The sequence below is a fragment of the Myxine glutinosa genome, chromosome 11, assembly GCF_964187855.1.
Source record: "Myxine glutinosa chromosome 11, kmMyxGlut1.1, whole genome shotgun sequence".
NCBI classification, from domain to species: Eukaryota; Metazoa; Chordata; class Myxini; order Myxiniformes; family Myxinidae; genus Myxine; species Myxine glutinosa.
The window spans coordinates 47,715,012-47,736,973 of NC_136271.1; the positions used below are offsets into that span (position 1 = coordinate 47,715,012).

General features: G+C 45.3%; 1 protein-coding gene across 1 annotated transcript in view; it reads left to right on the forward strand.

Moving 5' to 3' along the window:
• Positions 1 to 21,962, forward strand: part of LOC137436654 (ryanodine receptor 2) — a 344,268-nt gene that overhangs the window by 288,894 nt on the left and 33,412 nt on the right. The window contains exons 90-99 of the mRNA XM_078786637.1: positions 4,243 to 4,275; positions 4,907 to 4,988; positions 5,298 to 5,611; positions 6,209 to 6,424; positions 13,567 to 13,749; positions 13,904 to 14,029; positions 14,483 to 14,704; positions 15,838 to 16,044; positions 16,169 to 16,227; positions 21,765 to 21,915. Coding sequence (XP_078642763.1) covers positions 4,243 to 4,275; positions 4,907 to 4,988; positions 5,298 to 5,611; positions 6,209 to 6,424; positions 13,567 to 13,749; positions 13,904 to 14,029; positions 14,483 to 14,704; positions 15,838 to 16,044; positions 16,169 to 16,227; positions 21,765 to 21,915 — 1,593 coding nt within the window. The remainder of the gene's footprint in view (positions 1 to 4,242; positions 4,276 to 4,906; positions 4,989 to 5,297; positions 5,612 to 6,208; positions 6,425 to 13,566; positions 13,750 to 13,903; positions 14,030 to 14,482; positions 14,705 to 15,837; positions 16,045 to 16,168; positions 16,228 to 21,764; positions 21,916 to 21,962) is intronic.

Here is a 21,962-nt window from a genome sequence, read left to right on the forward strand (position 1 = left end):
TAGCAACCGGAGTGAATGGTAAACTGAGATAACATATTGAGTTCAATATGCTGTACAGGTAATTTGTGGTCCCAAAATATAATCATCAGCAATCAGACAGTAGACATCCTTTTCCCTTTAAATTGCCACACTTCTGCCAATTAGGACACGTGTTAATTTTGCTCATAATTGGTTGATAATAGTTGAGGACATTATTGCTTGCTTCTCCTCATAACATGCCGATAGCAGCCAGGCCTTCATATCAGTTTGACATGCTGTTATATACCAGGATCAAATTATCTATTTAAATTGTTTTACAATTATTACATCTTGTAGAAAAGAATTGTTTTTTTGCGTGAATGCTCATGTGGAATTATTTATTTCTCCAATTTCTTTTCTTCCATCCCCTTCATAAAAATATCTGTCATTAAATTCATACCTGTAAGTGCTCATATCATCTGACTGTCCCAACACTAGTACAGAGGCACAAATTATGTCCTTGAAGAAACATCCAATGTCTGTTTATTACATATGCAAATATGGCATGATTTTATTATGTGATCGATAGATATTCACATCCCAGTCAAGATGAATATTTGTTAAGACTAATGACTCATGGAACTAATTAATATAACTTAATGACAGTTTACTGTCTAGTTAGTTTAAAAAAAATTTTTTTTAGATGATCTGAGGCAGCCGACCTCCCAGACTCAGAGTGGATGCTCCAACCATTAAATCACCGAGTCTGGTTTACTGTTGAGCAATCCTGGTAATGGTGAGGGTTGTTTGTGGTGTTCCATGTGGTTGAGAGGTATAAGTGGTATTTTAATAACCCATGCGCGAAGCGAAAAGTGCTGTTAACCAATTGGTTCACTTTTTCTGTTTGTCTGTTTACAGAGGTCAGTCTACGATTGAGAAACTACTTAATTTCAATTGAATGTTATATTTTGAACACTGCAGAACCCGAATCAGAACACAAACCCACAGTTTAGGAAAATATACTTTGGCCATACTTTGGCTCTGAATTTGGAAAATTGTAGTCTCGTCCCGATCGAGCATGCACAGAAAGGAGTAAGGTAATTTTTAAGCGGTGAAGCCGCTTCAACATTTGCTTATGTCCTTCCTTCAATCCGTCCATCATAATGAAGAAGAAGAACCTTTCATACTCAGTGTTTAAGTTTAAGGGGTTCTAAAGGGTAATTATAGAGGGTTCTAAAGGCTAATTCCAATGAGTCCTAACGTGTTCTAAAGGGTAATTCTAGATTGTTCTAAAGGGTAATTATAATGGGTTCTAAAGGGTAAGTTTAGAGTGTTCTAAAGGGTAATTCTAAAGGGTTTCGTTTTTCTTGGCTTTGCCTATTTTATATAAAAATGCCAAACTGAACCGCTTCCTTCAGACACGGGTGCGATATATATATATTTTTTAGTCTGTGTGTTTGGCAATCAAACAACATTGGAAATCAGTCCAAACAAGAGACTTACTAAAAACAAAGTTTTTAGGGATGTCATAAAGGATACGAACAACACAAGATAGGAGGCCATTTTACACTTTCTCGACCAATCAAATGTGATGCTCTCACTCTCAACATCTGGGAATATTGAGATTCTGAGAAAATGGCGGCTCATATAGGAAATATAGATTTTTTTTGTATCCATAGTCGAGGCCAGTGGAAAAGCTAGTACGCGTACACTTAATGGACCAGGACACAACGGGACAAAAAGATCAGCAGAGAGAGGGGAAAACACCAACAGCAGAGCCAAAGGCCAAGACAGAGAGAGGCTGACAAACAGTGGGGGGGGGGGGGGGGGGGGAATGGAGGGCAGGAGAGGACACATGCGGTGGGCAATATGGATACATAAGAAAACTCTCAGGGGGGGAAACTGGAAATTTGGAAGGAGGAGGCTTGGTGTGGTTGAGCGTGGGGTGCATTATCCAGGGTAGAAAATATCATTGTTTTGGATTGGGGACATTCTGAGATGGTGGTGAACAGCTGTCTTGAAGACCTGGGGGGAAAAATGACATTGAAGAGGATGTCGAAGTTGGTTCCACAGGTTGGAAAAAAAGACGAAGAAATGAGTGGCGGTGAGAACTGATCCTGAATTTAGATAGTTTGACCAGAATGGGGTTGATGGCGGACCGTGTGTGCCCTGCAGAAAACTGGTGAGGACAAACCACAGAAAGAGCAGATGATGTAAGACTAGAAAGGAGGTGGTAGACGACAGAGAGATCATTGACCTGTCTGCGATGGCGAAGTGATAGGTCCATCGACTCGGTTTCATCACAATAAATTCCAATAATATTAAAGGCCTTGGTTTTCATGGCGTCAAGCTGAGCAAGATGTGAGGCAGGGGAGCCAGCCCAGAGGGGAGATCAGTACTCCATCAAGGCAGGAGGAGAGCCTTGTAGGTGGACAGGAGTTCACGTGTCCTAAGGAAGGATTTCGTTTGACGGAGGATGCCCAGTCGGCGGCTGGCTTCAGAGGCCAACTTTTAAATGTGGTTTGCCCAAGCAATGCTACAGCTGATAGTGACACCCAAGAGTTTAGAGTTTAAACGACTGAACTTCCTCAAGAGGATTGTTAAGAAAGTAGATAGTGGGGGTGGGGGAGGGGGTTCCAGATGGTTCTTTCGGAGAGATTTTGCTCAGAAATGCAAAGCAGATGTTTAAAAGAACCTTCCCAAGTCCTTTTCCTCAAGACTGCACAAGGTAAGGTGTTCCATGAACTCTCTTACAGTAAGAAGTGGTTGGCAGTAAAGCATAGGACTTACTATGGCGATAGACAGGGTTGTAAGATGGAACGTAATTACCCTGAATATGATTAATTCAAATTGTTATTCACCTCCAATGGAACTCTTTTAAAATCTGTGGACAATCTACTGTGTCCTTTCAGTACATCTCCAAACCTTGATTGTCATGTTTTAAACAAATTTAAACCCCCCTTTCAGCTCTTTTATTTTAAGGAATATGCTCTTGGGCCTGCAGTGCTTTTGTTTAAGGAGTACTGGCTGTATTTGTATGAAATCAACTTTACACAAAACCTTAGGTAGAACCTTGAGCAGTGAAGTAATGATGCATTAGTAGGCTTTACATCTGCTATATGATTGCATTAACTCATCATTGTTTACTTACACAACATTGATACATTATTGCAATAGTGGGAAGGAAAGTAATTCGGACACTTTTCCCTTTGATTAACACATCATGAAGACCTTAGAACTGCAGCAAAAGTTATCATTTAAGATGTGATGCTCCATACGACTCAAAAAATGTCCATCACCTTTTGGTGATGTTCATGGACATTTACTTGATGTGATACATCAGTCTCACAGTACAGTAAGTTCAAATATTTTAGAGTCTGCCTCGAGATAATGAATGAATATTTGGAGTCAGACCCACAATATCCAGACATGTGGCCTGGACTAACATGGGCTCAGGTGATTGTCAAATTCCTATTTGCATTATCAATACCGACCTTCATGCACAGCTTACTCTAATAATAATAATAATAATTAATAATTCATTTATTTTGTATAGCGCTTTTCCAGAAGCCCAAAGGCGCTTTGACAGAGTGGAAAACATAATGCATAACAAAACATGAAAACAACAATTGCAAAAAGACAAGAATCAATAGGGAAATATTTAAAGCAAAAGGAGGGAGAAGGAGAAGAGATAGTCAGGGGTTAAATGCTGTGGGTTGAATGTTGAATGCAGCGTTGAACAGGTGGGTCTTTAGTGATGTTTTGAATGTGGTGAGTGAGGAGGAGTCTCTGATGGTGTGAGGTAGTGAGTTCCAGAGGGTGGGAGCAGCGATGGAGAAGGCCCTGTCCCCCCAGGATCTGAATTTGGTTCGGATGGAGGGGGTCAGGAGGTTGGTACCAGCAGAGCGGAGGTTGCGGGTGGGAGTGTGTCTGGAGAGGAGGTCAGCCAGGTACTCTAAAGACGTTAATGTTGTTTTAAGTTGAACCCTTTCTCCATTTGTACTTTGAAGCTGTACTTTTGTTCTGAAATCAGTTATTTAGGTAATCCCAGTGTAACTTGGTACTTAATAGGTATTTCGGCAACTCTGATTTTCCATCTGGCCTCCCAGCTTGGAGATTCACTCTCCCATTCAGTGACCATTTTTTCACGGTCAGACTTACTCTTTGCCTAGTTATTAAATGCACAGCTTCATGGAGTTGACAAACATAACGGTGCCCACCTGCTCCTTCAATATAGATTGACATTGTGCTTTCGGCACTACTTTTTTTTCCTCCCCATGTCAGATTCCCCAGGATCGGACAGGCTTACGGCTCCATGTAAGGCCAATCCTCACCTTTGCTTCCAACTCATTCTTCATTCTCCATCAATGTCATCGTTCTTAGCTTCTGCTGCTTCCTGAGTCACAATGATTTTGCCGCTGCTCGTTGCCATCGTTTGCTACTCTTGCTTAGGCTCTTTCATGTCTGCCACCCTCTGGCTGAGCTGTGCTGTCGCTGGGCCCAGTTTCTCGTAGCCGGTTCCGCCAACATGCCAAAAATCAGGGCTTGCCCAAATTTGAGTTCTCGATCATGCATGGAGCTTGGGTCTAGTTCGTGTTACGGCCATAGCTTGCCTGTGCTTTGGCTCGCCTGTGCCATTTGCTTCGAGAAAATTGCAGCTTCAGATCACTGAGATGTTTATCATGGTTATTACACTGCATTGTTGGGGAATCTCAAGTTTTCAAGCTTGATTTAATTATTTTATCCATGAGACATGAAACAGAATCAACTATCAAAATGACTTATTGCATTGGTCAGCTTGAAAACTCACAACATGGTTCATCATGTTAGATCAGAGGAGTTTGCCAAATGGTTGATAGTTTATCAAGAACTGCACCAATGGACGAGTCGCTTTTCAGTATTAGTCTTTCAATAGGCGTAGACACACAGTACGTCTCTTTTTTTTCAGGACTCATGTCAACTCAACCTGCTTAAAGAGTTATTGGACCTACAGAAGGACATGATTGTGATGCTGCTGTCGATGCTTGAAGGTAACCGAGTTGTGATGGACATCACATGGTGATAATGTTGTTTTCACAATGGGTTTTCGTTAACTGAATGGAAGTAGCTCAGTACAACACAAAGCAACATGTTTCCCCTACCCGAACAGGGCTGTTTGCTCTGCATTCTCTAATATATAGTCACCCGTTATCTTGAAATTGATGTATTGTTTTATTGGGTTAATTTTAAGCATAAAAAAACTAAAATGATGCTTGCTGGTAATCTTTTCATACCGTTTTATTGTTTTTACTTTGATTTTCCTCATGGGCCCCACCTTTTTCTTTCTTTCGGCATTACAGGAAATGTAGTGAACGGATTGATCGGCAAGCAGATGGTGGACATGCTTGTTGAATCCTCTAATAACGTCATCATGATCATAAAGTTCTTTGAAATGTTCCTGCGGCTGAAGGAGATCACCTCCTCTGAAGCATTCCTTGATTATGATCCTGAGAGGAAGGGAAAGATTTCTAAACGAGATTTCCAGCGTGCCATGGACTGCCAAAAGGCTTACACCCCATCCGAAGTGCAATTTCTCCTCTCTTGCACAGAGATTGATGAAAATGAAATGCTCAATTATGAGGAGTTTGCAGAACGCTTCCATGACACGTCAAAGGTAAGGGAGCTTCTTACTCCCAATGGTTCTTATTTTGCTCCAAGTATGGAATTATAATTGAAGCTTAAAATTTTAAAGTCTCGAGACATCAAAAGGGGAATCCGAAGTGGAGCCCTCAAATGACTCTATTTCTATGATTGTTTTCACTCCCATATCATTCTGTGCAATCAGGGTGCCCACGTCCATTCATTAACATTTCCATAGCTGACAATCAACCTTGGGAAAATATCTACTGCATTGCATAGTGCTGTGGAAACAACCCTCCATCAGGGAAGGAATTTAGAATATGGATAGGTTACCAGCACATCAAACACTCCTCGGCCCTGTAAACAAATGAAAAGTGGGAAAGTCCTTATTCGACAGATCGCTGAGTGTCAAGGACTTCACAATGATTTGACATCAAACATGGTGTACAAAAAGTCTGTGTTATCACTTTTTCTGCCATGCAGAAGTGGTCATGCATAAATGACATGTGGCTGGATAAGCCAATAACCAGAGACATGAGGACACGTTTTGGTGCAGATTTGTTTTGGATTATCAACTGTAGCAGTATTTTTGCTATACATTCATAAATAAAGCATTTATTTTCTCCTACAGGACATTGGCTTCAGCTTGGCAGTGTTGCTTACAAACTTATCCGAACACATGCCCAACGATACTCGACTCAAGGGCTTCCTTGAGCAGTCCGAGAACCTTCTCAATAACTTTACACCTTTCCTCGGGCGCATAGAGATCTTTGGCAGTGGAAAGCGAATTGAGAGGATTTACTTTGAGATTCCTGAGACCACACGAAACCAATGGGAAATGCCCCAGGTAAGGAGTGTGTGCACCCTTTGAATGCTTCCATTACCACCTGAGATAAGTTACGTGAGAGGTACCAGGTAAAGATGAGAGGGCTAGAGTATACTTTCAGATTCTACTTTACCCCAAAACAGCATTTATTTCAAACAGATGCAAATAGGTCCATATACATGCTTTCACGTGATTTTATATATATATTATATATATATATATATGTGTATATACAGTCACGTGAAAAAGTAAGTACACCTCATGTAAAGTTTTGACTTTTTCAACATATTTCAACATACAGCTATTTGTTCTTCATTTCAACAATATTGATCGATAAAGGTGACATAATATAACAAATATCATGAAACATTTATATTTTGTGGTCCATTGTATAATTTAAATAAACATAAATGCAAATCCTGCATGTGGAAAAAGTAAGTACACCCCTACATTTATCACTACTTCAAATACCTTAAATTAGAATCAGGTGCATATATTGGCAACTTTGCACTTTTTTCAAATAACTCACAATATTATCTAAAAATAAGTTGAAATTGACAAAATTATTTGGTCTCCACAATTCTTTATTTCACTGTTAATATTACAGACCCTTTGTTTTTGATTCAGAACTTAATATATCCTTTTAAATCAGAAAATAAAAAGAAATGGCATTGAGAAAATTATTGACACCCAGGACTTAATATTTGGTAGCACAGCCTTTGGACAAAATAACTTCAGTCAAGCGCTTCCTATCGCCATGAATGAGCTTCCTACACCTCTCTACTGGCAGTTTGGCCCACTCTTCTTGTGCAAACTGCTCCAGTTCTCCCAGATTTGAAGGGTGCCTCTCCCAACTGCTGTTTTCAGATCTCCCCACAGGTGTTCAATGGGATTTCGATCTGGACTCATTGGTGGCCACTTCAGAACAGTCCAGCGTTTTGTCTTGAACCATTCCTGGGTGCTTTTTGAAGTGTGTTTGGGGTCATTGTCCTGCTGCAAGACCCATGACCTTCGACGGAGACCCAGCTTTCTTTCACTGGGTTGAACATTGCGCTCCAAAATGCCTTGATAATCTCCTGATTTCATGATGCCATGCACACTTTCAATGCATCCAGTGCCAGAGGCAGCACAGCAACCCCAAAACATCACTGAATCTCCTCCATGTTTGACTGTCGGGAAGGTGTTCTTTTCTTTGAAGGCTTCATTTTGTTTTCTGTAAACATAGAGATGATGTGCTTTCCCAAAAAGCTTTAATTTGGTCTCATCTGTCCAGAGGACATTCTCTCAAAGGATTTTTGCTTGTTCAGGTGTGTTTTGCCAAACTCCAGTCGGGCTTTCTTATGTCTCTCTCTCAGCAGTGGGGTCCTCCTGGGCCTCCTACCATAGAACACATTTCATTGAGTTGGCGACGGATGGTGCGAGTTGAAATTGTCGTACCTTGTGTCTGAAGGTCAGCTTGAATCTGTTTGGCAATTGATCGACGTGCTTTCTCCACCATTCAAACAATCCTTTGCTGCAATCTTCGATCAGGTTTCCTCTTGCGGCCCTGTCCAGGGAGTTTGGCTACAGTGCCATGGGCCTTAAACCTCCTGATAACATTGCGTATGGTGGACACAGGAACATCAATGTCTCTGAGATGAACTTGTAGCCTTGAGATTGTCCATGCTTGGCTACCCTCTTGTGCCGGCCCTCAGACAATTCTCTGGTTTTCTTTCTTTTCTCCATGCTCATTGCAGAACACACAGTGACACAAAACAGCAGAATGACTCCTTTTCTCCATTTAAACTGGTTGAATGAGTGATTTTTATATTGTAGGTACCTGCATCTCACCACAGGTGAGTTCAATTCCACAGTAAAGGAGAATCACCTGCTTGAAATCTAATTATTTCTCACAACTTCTAAAAAGTGCCAATATTATTGTCCGGTCCATTTTAGGATTTCTGTGTGGAATAAACTAGAATTTAGTAATTGTTTCAGCTTCTTTTGTTTTGTTCCACTGCAAACCAAAGAAATACATGTGTGGATACCAAAAGATTGAGCAGCGAGCAGGATACCAAAAAGTAAAAAAAAAAGGCCTTCTTCAGGGAACAAGTAATGTGTTAACAACTTCCAGCTGTGCTGCAGCAACATCAACATCAACATCATTTAACCATTACACATTTTCATTTCCAACACAATAATCATAATAATCACCACTCATCCTCATTTTTTCCTACCCCACGACCACATAGAAACACATAACCAAAAACATACGCCACCCACAAGACACTGTGTGGCCCCCATTCCATCCCCTCACCGACCATGTCATCAATCTCACCCGCCTCCCAACTCCAAATTGCATGTCCCCAATTTCCATAGCAAGTCCTGAAGCCTGGGACAGTAACCATCAAGGCCTTACCCCTACCTTGATGTACAGGTAACTTACCTCTGGTTTTCCTGATAACATTGGTCAAGTGGTCACGGTTGGTCAACTTACGGTTGGTCAAGTCCAAAGGTGCCATCCACCCATCACAATCCCAAAATTTACCATTGGGCCAATCAAATTTCTCCAAATTTCCCTTTTGTCCCCACTACACTGGCAGGTATGTGGATCCGCATCCAACGGTGATCATCACTACACAACTACCTGTGGCCACGACAGCTCTGCACCTCTACGGTGCAAGGGTCATCGGGACAAGGTGAGCAGTCAAAACGCCAACATGGCCCATGAGTGTCCATAAGGGTGCGACCTACCATCCATCCTTCGGCCCCCCTGCGAGGAACATGGCTGCACCAGCCCCAGCTGGCCTATGTGGTGAGCACCTGCTGCCAAAAACATACTACCGCACGCACAACCTCGGCCCTGGGGGGCACAGTCGCAGTGCGTGGCATCCCTACAGCCACGTCCCCTGCACGTCCACATCATCCCCCAGTCCGACCACAGAACTGCAGCCCCCCCAGTGCTCACCCACACTTGACCACACCAAGGTCCAGGCGACAGCCATGCTCCATCAGGAGACCCACCCAGAAGTCATGGTCCACACACCTCGGACACCCATAGCACCACGTTGACCCTCAACGACACAACTAGATCCCCATGATCCCGCGTCCCAAATATCAGCACAGTCGTCCCCGCAACCAGTTGAAGCTGTGTCCTGCTAACCTATCAACTGCTGACCTTCACTCCTTCATTCCTCTTTTCTCCCGCCTCTGGAACAAACTCCCTCACTCTCTTCAATCCCACTCCACCCTCCAGGTCTTTAAAACAGCTGTTCACCACCATCTCTTATCCTCCCCCATCCAAAACCTTGATCTTTTCTACCCCCGCTAATTTCGGTCCCCTTGTGTTTTATACTTCTCCCACCCCCCCCCCCGAACCCCCCCTTCCCATGCCTCCTGCCCCCAAGCCCTCTCCCTCCCACACTTCTCCCTGCTCTCAAATGTTGTGGTTGTGTGCTTCCCCTTCTCTCCCCATCTTGTCTTCCGCTCCCTCTTTTTGTATATTTTGTTTGTCTGGTTGATTTGTTTGTGAAATAAATGTTAGCTCTTTCACGAGCCTCGATTCAGTATACAAAAATAAAATAAAAGAAAATAAAAAATAATTTTTTTTTAATCACAGCCTCCAACACTTTGGTCTAACACACCTGGATCAATAATGGCGTCACTGTACAGTGTCCACCACTTTTCTTCACAGTCACCCTTAAATTTGCATATAACCCCGAGATTATCCATACCAAACATTTTTCACATTTTACTAACTCACCAAAAAAAAGATGCTTTGCCATACACATGCCAGCCGAGCGTGGCCCATATGCTCGGCTCGTTACACATTCCCGATCACATCCCCATTGCTCCCTTCCCAAACCGAGAGTCCATAAATCATAATGGAACATCTGTGGAAGGTCACTCTCACACCATCACGTTCCACAGATGCCCCAATGGTTGTCCGGCAAGCTATCTCCATCCCTGTCCATTCGGTTCGACCCGCGTCCATAGCCCAGCATAGCATGTCAGGTCACCACATGCTGGCTGTCCCAGAGTCTCAGGGAGAGGGTGCCAGGTCGCATGCCCGGGTGGTCACCACATCAGGCCCAAGTTGGCCGTCCGCGGTGCCACCACCAATGCACGACCCACAACACCTCCCCCTAGTGGTCCTCAATAAATGCCATCCCAGGCTTGAGAAACCACCTCGGACACCCGGAAGGTCTTAACCCCCACCAGGGTCCGGTGACCCTGCCGGCCCGAGCCACGCGCCCGGACGGCGCCCCGACGGACAGGGGACGCAACACTCCACCAGACCCCCCGTTGGGCCCAGGTCGTACCTCGACACCCCATGGCTGGACCCCACGTCCAAATCTCACCAGCACAGCCCCCCAGCTGGCTGGCATCACCAAATTTTGAAAGGGGCAAATTTTGCCCGAGGCCATCCCCCATGACCTCGCCATGTCCAAATCCCGCAGCCCGGGGACAAACTCCAACCAAGGCTGCTCCAAATCATATTCCCATTTTAATTTTATTTTAAATTTCCTTTTTAAAATTTGGCCCCAGGTGTCTAATCACCGCAGCTGCAGGTAACAACCTCCACCACAGGTTGTTCTGCCCCTCCCTGCAGCTGTTCCACATTCCCTACGGGGACCAAATCTCCGGAGGCTCGATCTCCCGACTCCCCAAGATCCAAATCCAGCCCGGAGCCAACACACTCCCCCAACTGGTCATTCAATTTCGGAGCCTCCGTTGCCAAATTGCAGTGTGCGGTGAGGGTCCCCACGGTCATTCCAACCACCTCCTCGGACCGACTCACCTCATCACCCAGGCTCCTTTGGGCCTGATCAAACTCGTCCTCCATGGGACTGTCCCAGGTCCCCAGCCGCTGAATCACATCATCCTCATTATCATCATCATCACACCAAAACATTTCTGGCCTCGACAGGTTTTCATCAATAAATACCCGGTCCGGCTCCACCACACGGACCCCCAATAATGTTACCCCCTCTCACTCTGCACCACCGCCCTGGTGCTGCACAATTCCGAATTCATCCCCTGGTTGGGGTGTTGTGACATCCACACGGTCCCGATAAACGTCCAGACCACAATGTGGGAAACATTCCCCATTACAATTTGCACATGCAGTCTCCCCATCTACCTGTGCGCACTCCACACTCACCTGTATGCATTCCCCTTTCACCTCTTCACATTCCACAATCAAATCTTCCCCATTTACCTGTGGGCACTCCACGTTCACCTGTAGACACGCCCCTTCTTCCTGTATGCATTCCCCATCTACCTGTAAATTTGCCATTCCTGGTGCAATTCCCAATTTGCCTTCCCCCCTTTCAGATTGAATTTCTGCCACCTTTGGCTTCTCCTGTGCCCCGACGACACTAAATCTCCTCATTTCTCCGTTTAGTTCACTCCCCTGTGACTCCATTTTGTTATTCAAGCCCTCAATTTTGTTGTTCAATTCCCGACTGGCTCGCTCACCCTGTGCGTTCATGTCTCCCTTTAATTCACTTTTCATTTCTCCCATATCATTCTTCAATCCCCCAATTTGATTTTCCAACCCATCCTTCATTTCCCACATACTGTTATTCAATTGCTCACTCATTTGCATCATAAATTTCATTAAGACCTGGTCATCGTTCAGCGCCGTCCCCGTTCGTGACCGCGGATAAGATGTTAATTTGCCGAGCGGATGGCAGCCGCGGCCCGAACCGTTAACAATGACTAGACCCGATTCCTTAATGTTGGCCAAATCGTGCCACAGGTATTCAATTTGGAAAAGACAAAGACGACGGATGTGAAGAAGAAGAAGAAGAAGACAAAAGGTAGGAAATGCGAATATGATTTATTACTACAATTTACAACCAAAATAAACAAAGGAAGAAGGAAGGATAATAAAATAATGCAGAAAGAGGGACGGACCAGAAGGACACAGTGAAACTCTAGCTTAACTAAACAGGCTTAACTTATACCCCAAGGACAAGACAAAGACAGACTACAAGCACACTTACACTGGCAGGAGGTGGATGATGACAGGAATGGCAGGAGGTGGATGGCTGGAGGGAGAGGAAGGTTCAGCTCGGACTGAAGCACGGTCGGGCCGGAGGGAGCAGCCGCCGCCCTCTTGATCGGTCTCGCACGGCGCATTCCTTCGCGGCCACGGTCGATACTGCCGGTGAAACCCGAAGCTGCTGTGGCTGAAGCTGCTGCGTGCCGCTGCTCTTTCAGGGATTCCTTCGCCTCATGCGCCGCTGCTCTCCACCGGTTCATCTGCCTTCTCTCGTATCTCGTAGGGGCGTTGCGTGACGGGTTCTCTCCCTGACGCATCTGTTCGTGGGGATCCCTTACTCATCTGCCGTCTCTCTCACGCAACGCTTGCGCGGGCGCTTTTATAACGCGCTTTCAGATCAACCCGCGCCATGCCCGTGATGGTATTTCCCCAGCCCTGGTTGGCTGGTCAGGGCTCGCTGGCTCCACCCTTTTGATGACGATGGGCGGGCAACGCCCGTGATTTGGCTCCTCCCCCTTCTTCTCCGAGATTACCTCGTGGCTAATGGAGTCTTGCGGCGATGGAAAACCACTCGCACCACTGGGATGAAAACGAAAGGGGACCTAGCTTATTTGACTTCGGTGCAATGGAGTATCAATTAATGGAAAACAAAGCCTTAACCTAATACACACAATAAGGAAATAACTATCATCAAGGAGGAAATCTATAATTGGCTAACGTGATTGTATATGACCTAACTAAGGGACGCCCTTTGACCTTTATACACAACAACTGGAGGAAGGAGGGTGATATTTTTTACAACAATAAAAAACACAATTCTCATTTCCACAACAATATATATATATATATATATATATATATATATATATATATACACATACATATATATATATATGTATATATATATATATATATATATATACACATACATATATATATATATGTATATATATCACGAACACGATTAGCTATCTGTCGTTTATAAACTGTGTAAAACATGCCTTCATACTCACCCTGCCTTCACTTGGATAAATAAGGTAAAAGTGTTTTCAAAGTTACCTCCTTTGGTTTGAGATAACTTCCTACAGGAGTGAGACGTCTTCCTCCCTGAAGTGGGGTTGATGCATTCCTTCATCTTTGAGTTCAATGATTATTTTGTTTTCACATATTTCAGGTCAAGGAATCCAAGCGGCAGTTTATCTTCGATGTGGTTAATGAGGGAGGAGAGAAAGAGAAGATGGAGCTTTTTGTTAACTTTTGTGAAGACACCATATTTGAGATGCAGATTGCAGCTAAGATATCAGATGAAGATGAAGATGAGGATTCAGAAACAGAAGAGGAGCCTGAGGGCGAGGAGGTGAATAATTAACTTTCTTGAAAACTTACCTGGTTGATAAAATATTGTTGAGGATGCTAAATGTGTTTGATGTACTGATCATTTTGATACATTACAATGGTTGTTTTAATTTTAATATGCCTGCTTACTTGCTGAATGTTTGCTGCTTTTACAGGAAGAGGAAGAGGAACAAGAGACATCAATGTTTTCTTTAGGAGGCATGAAGAAAGCTCTGGGTTATTTAAATTCCACATTGCTCTCCTTCTTGCATGTGCTTTCTCCTCGTTACCTCAAGAAGCAGGTAGCCTTTAATCTTTTCACCGTATTCTTATTTCCCGGATTCTTTAGATATTGTTGAATAAATGCGCACTTGACCTCCTCAGTCGGGTAGAGATAGAGTCTGGTAGCTCGGGTGATGAAAGATGTTTACATTATAAAATGTCAAAGAAAGATATAGGCCTATCATACATATATTGCAAAATACGTTTGTTGAAATGGCCCACGCAACCAAGAAGACGGCCAAAGCACAAAGCATAACCACATAAAATCAAAAGACTCCTTTTGAGGGACTATGCAAATTTGTGTGTGCGATTCCCGAATAAATTCAGAAATGTAAGTGTGCCTGAAGCAGGCTGCGGCCATTTTACTCTCACGTCACTTGATTTCGTCATCGGCATGAACAAGAACATTCATTTGTAATTCTCCTTAAAATGAGGCCAATATTGATCGGTTAAAATGTTCTATCGTGCTGCAGGTTAAGAAAGCCACAAAGCTCACATTGCGTGAGATGGGCCAGATGGTGGCTACTGGACTTTTCACAGCACTTGTTTGGCTCTTCCACATGGCATACGGCATGTGCCGTGGAGCACTGAGGGTCGCCACTGGTCATGCCTTTGGAGAGGACCTGGTGGAGAACATGAAACAGCTAACGGTTTCTGATCTGTTGGCTGGAATACCTGATCCAACACAGGACGAGGTGAGTAACTGCAGAAAGTTTTTCGCTTTTAAATGGATTACAAAGATATTAGGAGACGATGGTCAACTCGATTCCAGCATCATGAGTCATGTGCTCAGATAGAAATTCTTAACTGGCCAACTCATATTATTTGATAACCAATCAAAATAGTTATGAGGGATAATAAGATACATTATTTTGTAAACATTCAGTCATGTTGTGGAAACGTGGAAACAGTTATGAGCTTTTTGAATCTCTACACGGTAAGAAAATATTTCACACCTGGCTTCCAGGTGTCTGAGATCCTAAATATTACGTTTAGCTCTTACACGAGCCTCGATCTTGTATACACATATATATATATATCTGAGCCAGAATGAATTTGTAAAAATGCAAATTATCCAATATTATAGCCACTACACACAAATTATCCAATACTATAGCCACCATATCAAGCACCATTATATGGTGCTTTTACTAAGTTACCTACAGTAAGTTTAAATTCCTCGAACTGCATCAGTACCTCTCAGCAGGAGACTGAAACACATGGCCTTGTCCTCTTTTGCCATAGATAGATTGATGGGCTCACTGTCTTCTTGCATGTTAAAGACACAGGGCCTTGCCCTGTCTTGTTGTTTACAGATTTGGGGGCTCACCGTCTTCTATCATCTTAAAGACACAGGGCCTTGTCCTATTTCTTGCTCTGTACAGTTTTGTGGGCTCATTGCCCTCTATCATCTTACTATCACCCTTTCCCCTTCTACCTTCTCTTCCCCTCATGTTTTCCTAGCCCTTAAACCCTCATCCAGTAGCCCATTTCAGTGCTTGTGCTTTCACATGAAAGTTTAAACATGGAGAGGGTAATAACCCTCTCCAAGTTTAAACTACATTTGGCCTCCACATCTTTCTTGTCTTGTGTGTTGAAATGTCTTCCTCTGTTCTCTGTCCTCTTGTGTTATTTCTTCCACTCCTGCAGTATTGCATCCCATGTCCACCTTGCATTGTCTCGTGTGTCTACTCATGAACCTTTCTTTTCTCACTAACACTGCACCCCCTGACTGTGTGCATTAAATATATGAGATGGACATGTGGCAAGTGTGTGATATCGTGTGTGATAGTATTATGATGACAAGTATTATTGTGTGTGATACAAGGTGGGTGGGGAAGTATCTGGCATGATGATCAGAAGCGAAGACCAGGAGGAAGTCACTTCCAAGGACCAAGAGCCCAGTGGGCGAGATGACAACAGTGACTTCTATGTGGAGCTCTACAACATGGAGCAGAAAACCTTACACACAAGCTTGGGTGACTTCACTGACACGACAACAAATGAAACGCCAGACCTGATGAAGCGTATAAAGGTATGTTAACACCTTCTGGAATCTGACGTAGATGCCTGTTTGAGGAGAAATCCCTTTACCTAGAATTTTGACCAAAGGAATTACCGGCCGTGCTAATACCTTCTCTTCTGAAACCCATTCACAGGAGGCAAGGAAAGCAAGGAAGGAAAAGCAGGAAGACAAGAAGGAGATGGAGAAATCTGAGTAAGACATACATTAATCTGCAACGACAAACGCCATAATTAATGTCGAAAACACATTTTATTTAAAAAGTCGTCAAAAACACCAGGAAAATTACACGGAAAGAAAAACATCTGCCATTCTGGCCTCAACAAGTAAAAATAACGATATCAGTAAAAGTCAGAAAAATAAAATACAAAGAATGTATTTTATTGTCGGAGTCCATGTGGTTCCAAAGATTGTCGATGTCCACGTGCCGCCAGAGATTGTCGGAGTCCGCGTGCCGCCAGATATTGTCGGAGTCGGCGTGCCGCCGGATATTGTCGGAGTCGGCGTGCCGCCGGAGATTGTCGGGGTCCGCATGCCGCCGGAGATTGTCGTGTTGGAGTGCGCATGCCACCGGAGATTGTCGTGTTGGAGTGCGCATGCCGCCGGAGATTGTCTGAGTCCTCGTGCCGCCGGAGATTGTCGGAGTCCGCATGAAATAAAACATTCCCCAAAGTACAAACATATGGATGAAAGCATTAAGATTATACACATACCATTCGTGATTATACATAAAGGTGACATATTATACAAATTACTAGTGGGGTCACCCGTGGGAGTCCCACGGGTATGGACGTGTGTGACATTTGGACATCTTGATTTACATGCTGCACATTAAATTTTACAAAATGGTTAAAATGGTGTAATGAACACAATTTATTTATTTCACATAATATGTGACCCCTCACTCCTCTCCACCCTCACGCCTCTCCAATGCCACTCCTCCTCACACTCCTCTCCAATACCTCCCCTCCTCACACTCCTCTCCAATACCTCCTCACACTCCTCTCCAATACCTCCCCACACTCCTCTCCAACCCCTCACACTCCTCTCCAACCCCTCACACTCCTCTCCAACTCCTCACACTCCTCTCCAACCCCTCACACTCCTCTCCAACCCCTCACACTCCTCTCCAACCCCTCACACATCTCTCCAACCCCTCACACATCTCTCCAACTCCTCACACTCCTCTCCAACCCCTCACACTCCTCTCCAATACCTCCTCACACTCCTCTCCAATACCTCCTCGCACTCCTCTCCAATATCTCCTCCCCCTTCCTCTCCAATACCTCCTCACACTTCTCTCCAATACCTCATCACACTCCTCTCCAATACCCCCTCACACTCCTCTCCAATACCTCCTCACACTCTCCAATACCTCCTCACACTCCTCTCCAACTCCTCTCCAATACCTCCTCACACTCCTCTCCAAAACCTCCTCGCACTCCTCTCCAATACCTCCTCGCACTCCTCTCCAATACCTCCTCGCACTCCTCTCCAATACCCCCTCGCACTCCTCTCCAATACCCCCTCGCACTCCTCTCCAATACCTCCTCGCACTCCTCTCCAATACCTCCTCACACTCCTCTCCAATACCTCCTCACACTCCTCTCCAATACCTCCACACTCCTCTCCAATACCTCCTCACACTCCTCTCCAATACCTCCTCACACTCCTCTCCAATACCTCCTCACACTCCTCTCCAATACCTCCTCACACTCCTCTCCAATACCTCCTCACACTCCTCTCCAATACCTAATCACACCTCCTCACACTCCTCTCCAATACCTCCTCGCACTCCTCTCCAAAACCTCCTCGCACTCCTCTCCAATACCTCCTCGCACTCCTCTCCAATACCTCCTCGCACTCCTCTCCAATACCTCCTCGCACTCCTCTCCAATACCTCCTCGCACTCCTCTCCAATACCTCCTCGCACTCCTCTCCAATACCTCCTCGCACTCCTCTCCAATACCTCCTCGCACTCCTCTCCAATACCTCCTCGCACTCCTCTCCAATACCTCCTCGCACTCCTCTCCAATACCTCCTCGCACTCCTCTCCAATACCTCCTCGCACTCCTCTCCAATACCTCCTCGCACTCCTCTCCAATACCTCCTCGCACTCCTCTCCAATACCTCCTCGCACTCCTCTCCAATACCTCCTCGCACTCCTCTCCAATACCTCCTCGCACTCCTCTGCAATACCTCCTCGCACTCCTCTCCAATACCTCCTCGCACTCCTCTCCAATACCTCCTCTCCAATACCTCCTCGCACTCCTCTGCAATACCTCCTCGCACTCCTCTCCAATACCTCCTCGCACTCCTCTCCAATACCTCCTCGCACTCCTCTCCAATACCTCCTCACACTCCTCTACAACCCCTCACACTCCTCTACAACCCCTCACACTCCTCGCCAACCCCTCACTCCTCACCAACCCCTCACACTCCTCTCCAACCCTTCACACTCCTCTCCAATCCCTCACACTCCTCTCCAATACCTCACACTCCTCTCCAATACCCCTCACACTCCTCTACAACCCCTCACACTCCTCTACAACCCCTCACACTCCTCTACAACCCCTCACACTCCTCTACAACCCCTCACACTCCTCGCCAACCCCTCACTCCTCACCAACCCCTCACACTCCTCTCCAACCCCTCACACTCCTCTCCAACCCCTCACACTCCTCTCCAATACCTCCTCACACTCCTCTCCAATACCTCCGCACACTCTCCAATACCTCCTCACACTCTCCAATACCTCCTCACACTCTCCAATACCTCCTCACACTCCTCTCCAATACCTCCTCACACCTCTCCAATACCTCCTCACACTCCTCTCCAATACCTCCTCACACTCCTCTCCAATACCTCCTCACACTCCTCTCCAATACCTCCTCGCACTCCTCTCCAATACCTCCTCGCACTCCTCTCCAATACCTCCTCGCACTCCTCTCCGCTCCAATCGGCCGTCACTCTCCGCTCCAATCAGCCGTCACTCTCCGCTCCAATCGGCCCTCACTCTCCGCTCCAATCGGCCCTCACTCTCCGCTCCAATCGGCCCTCACACTCCAACTCCTTGCTCCTCACTCTCCAACCCCTAGCTCCTCGCTCTCCAACCCCTATCTCCTCGCTCTCCAACCCCTCGCTCCTCACTCTCCAAACCCTCGCCCCTCACTCTCTAACCCCTATCTCCTCGCTCTCCAACCCCTATCTCCTCGCTCTCCAACCCCTAGCTCCTCACTCTCCAACCCCTCGCTCCTCACTCTCCAACCCCTCGCTCCTCACTCTCCAACCCCTAGCTCCTCGCTCTCCAATTCCTCGCCCCTTTCTCTCCAACCCCTCGCCCCTCGCTCTCCAACCCCTCGCCCCTCGCTCTCCAACCCCTCGCTCCTCGCTCTCCAACCCCTAGCTCCTCGCTCTCCAACCCCTCGCTCCTCGCTCTCCAACCCCTAGCTCCTCGCTCTCCAACCCCTAGCTCCTCGCTCTCCAACCCCTAGCTCCTCGCTCTCCAACCCCTAGCTCCTCGCTCTCCAACCCCTAGCTCCTCGCTCTCCAACCTCTCGCTCCTCGCTCTCCAACCCCTCGCTCCTCGCTCTCCAACCCCTATCTCCTCGCTCTCCAACCCCTCGCTCCTCGCTCTCCAACCCCTCGCTCCTCGCTCTCCAACCCCTCGCTCCTCGCTCTCCAACCCCTCGCTCCTCGCTCTCCAACCCCTCGCTCCTCGCTCTCCAACCCCTCGCTCCTCACTCTCCAACCCCTCGCGCCTCACTCTCCAACCCCTAGCACCTCGCTCTCCAACCCTCCTCATCATTGTTGCAGCAGTATCCTGTGTGGTTCTCCCGTCTCGTGCGGTCTCTGTGCGGTTCTTGCTACATCCTGTTCAAGTCTGCATTGACGTTCGTCGACGGACTCCTTCGCCCGTCTCATTCGTTTTCTTGCTACATCCTGTTCAAGTCTGCGTTCTTCATCGACCGTCGCATTCATTTTGGAAATGGAAGTTTCCACGCAACGATGAATTGTCACGATCCTCAAGAGGAAGTGTCTCGTAATTATCAAATGACAAATGGCATGTAAATTACATTGTGAAAATTAAAGATTTCAAATGAACCTATTTAAAGTGTATGCGCACAGAACTAATAAAAAAAAACGAAGAAATATCTCGGTAATTTCCTGAAACATATTTTACTTCCGGATAATAATGTTGAATGAAATAAGAAAGAACGAAGATATATATGTCGTTTTTGTGCCGACTGTCATAAAACGTAAAAGTAATATATCTTAACGGAAAAGAAAACGCGAATTTTTAATATATGTCGACATTTTCCCCGAATGTTATTTTAGGCGGTGTATTTTCGTGTATCATCGTGGCGCGATTTTTATAAATATATCTCGGCAATTTCCCGTGTGTGCGTGAATGTTCTCAATTATTTCTGACACCGTCTGAAACCATCGATAAAAATTAAATCAGATGGTGAATTCGAGATAAAATCGTGAGGGTGACTCTCAAGTCTCAATGAATGGGCTTTAGTTTACAGGCCTTTGAGAAATCATTTCGTTCTATAAACGGAAACTTTCTTGGGATTCTCTTCCCGTTTTCTTTCAACCGAGTCCAACACTATGTTAGCGACTGTGAAAAATGAAATGATATATCGAATTAGAATTGAAATAAACCTGTGTGAGAGAGAAAGACAGCATGGGCCTAACTAAACAGGTCTCAAAGCCATTCGAGGTAATAAAATGGTGGATATTTGTTTACATGAAGCCTCTCCAAGAATGGGTGGAGCTACTCTGCAAACGGACTAAGCCACACCCCCGGACAGACGGACAGAATCACCTTCGCCTATTATAATATAGATATGCACACATATCATACATATTATACACACACACACACACACACATTCACACACACACACACACACACACACACACACACACACACACACACACACACACACACACACACATACACATGCTTCTCCTCTGGCAATAGATAGAAAAAATCTAGTTTAATTTCCTTTCTGGCCCCAAAACCAAACAAACAATACTGTATATTTGTAACACCTCTCACAGCTCCCATCCCTCCTCCCTCCAAACATGATTAATAGTAAATATCATAACTTTATACCTACCCTGTACATTCACAAGGCCCAGATATGTCCTTCCCATTGGTGTTCAGAATGACCTAGACCAGATACACAGTCCACTGACTGGTAGCGATCTGTCAGGGGTTTGTGTTGCACACATCCATCCGCTCGGGCCTTGCATCGACCCACATGGTCGGGATATTTTACTCTGGACAACTGCCCTTTCAGTGAGCTGAGAAAGTTCTCCAAGTCTTTCGTTATGCAGAGGCACAGCCCTTTCTCTCAGGTACTTTTCCAAATATTTTCAGCTTCTTTCGGAAGCTTTGTGAGTCATTTTAGGCAACAATCCTTATCTCGCACACACCATAAACTTTATGATGCCCTGGAGATCTCTATGTTCTGGGGTTTCTGTGCATGCACATTAGGTGGATTACATCATTTTGAAAGTCTCATATTCTGATGAACATTGAGGTAAATGACAAAACCTGCACCAAATTTAGGCAAAAACCTGGACTTGCAATGATTTTGAGAATGATGAGGCTTGTGCTTAAGTTTTCCTCTTATTTATTATTTTGCTTTAAAACATTGATAATATGAGTGGAGTCAAAATGTCCTTTTCACCTCCCTGACCTGCACTACTCTCCTCAGTTTAGAAAGTGGAGAGAAAAATGGAGAAAAAGAGGAAGTGCGGCCTCCTATTCCCCGGATCAAGCGGCGACACGCCAAAGCTGCTCAAGCTGAGGAAGTGCAGGAGTCTGAGTTCTGGAAGAACATCATCGGCTATAAGCAGAAGTTTGTGGTGAGCCCCCAGTTGGTTTGCTCTTGTTTCACTAACAACTCCAGATG